Here is a 1,801-nt window from a genome sequence, read left to right on the forward strand (position 1 = left end):
ATGGATGGATGGATGGATGGATGGATGGATGGATGGATGGATGGATGTTTATATTGTTCCACTGTGAATAAAATATGGGTTTATGAAATTAGCAAATCTTTGGTTCTTGTTTTCAATTTACATTTTACACAGCGTTCCAACTTTTTCTCTGGATTCGCGGTTGTTCATTGTGGGAATTGTAACTTGAGTCAGTCTTTGTTGTAGTTTAGCTGGGAGTGATTTGCAGCATCAATAGCCCACCTACACCCCCACCCCCACCCCATCCACACTGCTCAGCACTGGTTCCAGCTTCCTCTTTAAAATAAAACTTTCTTGTTTCCTGAAGTGTGTATTCCTCTAGCTTCTGTGCAGTGTGTGTGTGTGGGTGTGTGTGTGTGTTTTGACCCCCTGAGATGACCCCTCCTCCTCCATGTGTGTAATCCCGGTTTCAGGCTTTGTGAATGCACAGAGGCCGAGGCTGAAATCGTCCTCCAGCTGAAGAACGAGTTGAGGGAGAAGGAGCTCAAGCTGACAGACATTCGTCTGGAGGCGCTTAGCTCCGCCCACCACCTGGACCAGATCCGAGAGGCCATGAACCGCATGCAGGTGAGGTTAGACGGGCCGTCTGAACTCAGGTCGACATCAGTCAAACTGAGGCAGATAATTTTTTTCATTCATCAAGAAAGGACGATGTAAAATCAATAGACAGTGACAAAAAAAAGGTTATGCAAAATTTTATGCTAAATGGGTTTTTATGTTGGTTAATCCCCATCATTTGCATTATTTAGTGATGCTGCATCGATTTGTATTTAAACGTCTAAACCGTGTGGAAAAATGTCATCTAGAATATATGGAATTACCATGAATGTCTCACTTAAGTGGATCCTGATTATCTTGTTTGTAGAAACCCGTAGTTGCCCCTCAGATGTAGGGATCATGTAAAACTCTTTATCTGAGGCTTACTTCAGCACAAAAGGAGGTCTGAAGATCAAAACGCTTCTTAAAGCCCATAAATCCAATGATACTGCTTCAGAATAACAACAAAAAGAGCCACAGCAGCCTGTTATATGTAGAGGCGTTTCTTTATGTGAGGCTAGATTTAAAATATACGTTTCTGCTGCGTTAAACTTTGAACGAGCATTTTTATGCTTTTAGCTTTTGGGAACGTTTTTGCTACTTTTAGATTAAAGTTAATGTTTTGGTATGTCTAGTTTTAGATGGACTACTGCTTCTTTTAGTTTATAGCTAGCCTACTGCTTCTTTTAGCTTTCAGTTTTTAGATATTCTGCCTTTTTAGTTTATAGTTAGCCTGCTTCTTTTAGCTTTTAGATGTTATTTTGCTTCTTTTAGCTTTTAGATGTTGTTTTGCTTCTTTTATTTTGTAGCTAGCCTACTGCTTCTTTTAGCTATTCTGCATTTTTTGTTTTTAGTTAGCATACTGCTTCTTTTAGCTATTCTTATTTTTTAGTTTATAGCTAGCCTACTTCTTCTTTTAGCATTTAGCTAGTGTTCTGTTTATTTTTGTTCATAACTATAGCCTACTGCTTCTTTTAGCATTTAGCTATTCTCCTTTTTTATAGCAAGCCTACTGCTTCTTTTAGCTTTTAGCTATTCTAATTCTTTTAGTTTACAGCTAGCCGCCTACTTTTAGCTTTTAACTAGTGTTCTGCTTCTTTTTGTTTATAACTATAGCCTATTGCTTTTAGCCTTTCTGCTTATTTAGTTTATAGCTAGCCTATTTCTTCTTTTACATTTTAGCTATTCCTCTCCTTTTATTTATAACTAGTATACTGCTTCTTGTAGCTTGTAGCTATTGTTCTGC

The 1,801-nt window shown here is 38.1% G+C and overlaps 1 protein-coding gene across 1 annotated transcript in view; it reads left to right on the plus strand.

The window, feature by feature from the left end:
• Positions 1-1,801, plus strand: part of nav3 (neuron navigator 3) — a 334,495-nt gene that overhangs the window by 306,250 nt on the left and 26,444 nt on the right. The window contains exon 26 of the mRNA XM_037696241.1: positions 432-585. Coding sequence (XP_037552169.1) covers positions 432-585 — 154 coding nt within the window. The remainder of the gene's footprint in view (positions 1-431; positions 586-1,801) is intronic.

This window comes from Nematolebias whitei, chromosome 22 (genome assembly GCF_014905685.2).
Source record: "Nematolebias whitei isolate Nwh7 chromosome 22, NemWhi1, whole genome shotgun sequence".
NCBI classification, from domain to species: domain Eukaryota; kingdom Metazoa; phylum Chordata; class Actinopteri; order Cyprinodontiformes; family Rivulidae; genus Nematolebias; species Nematolebias whitei.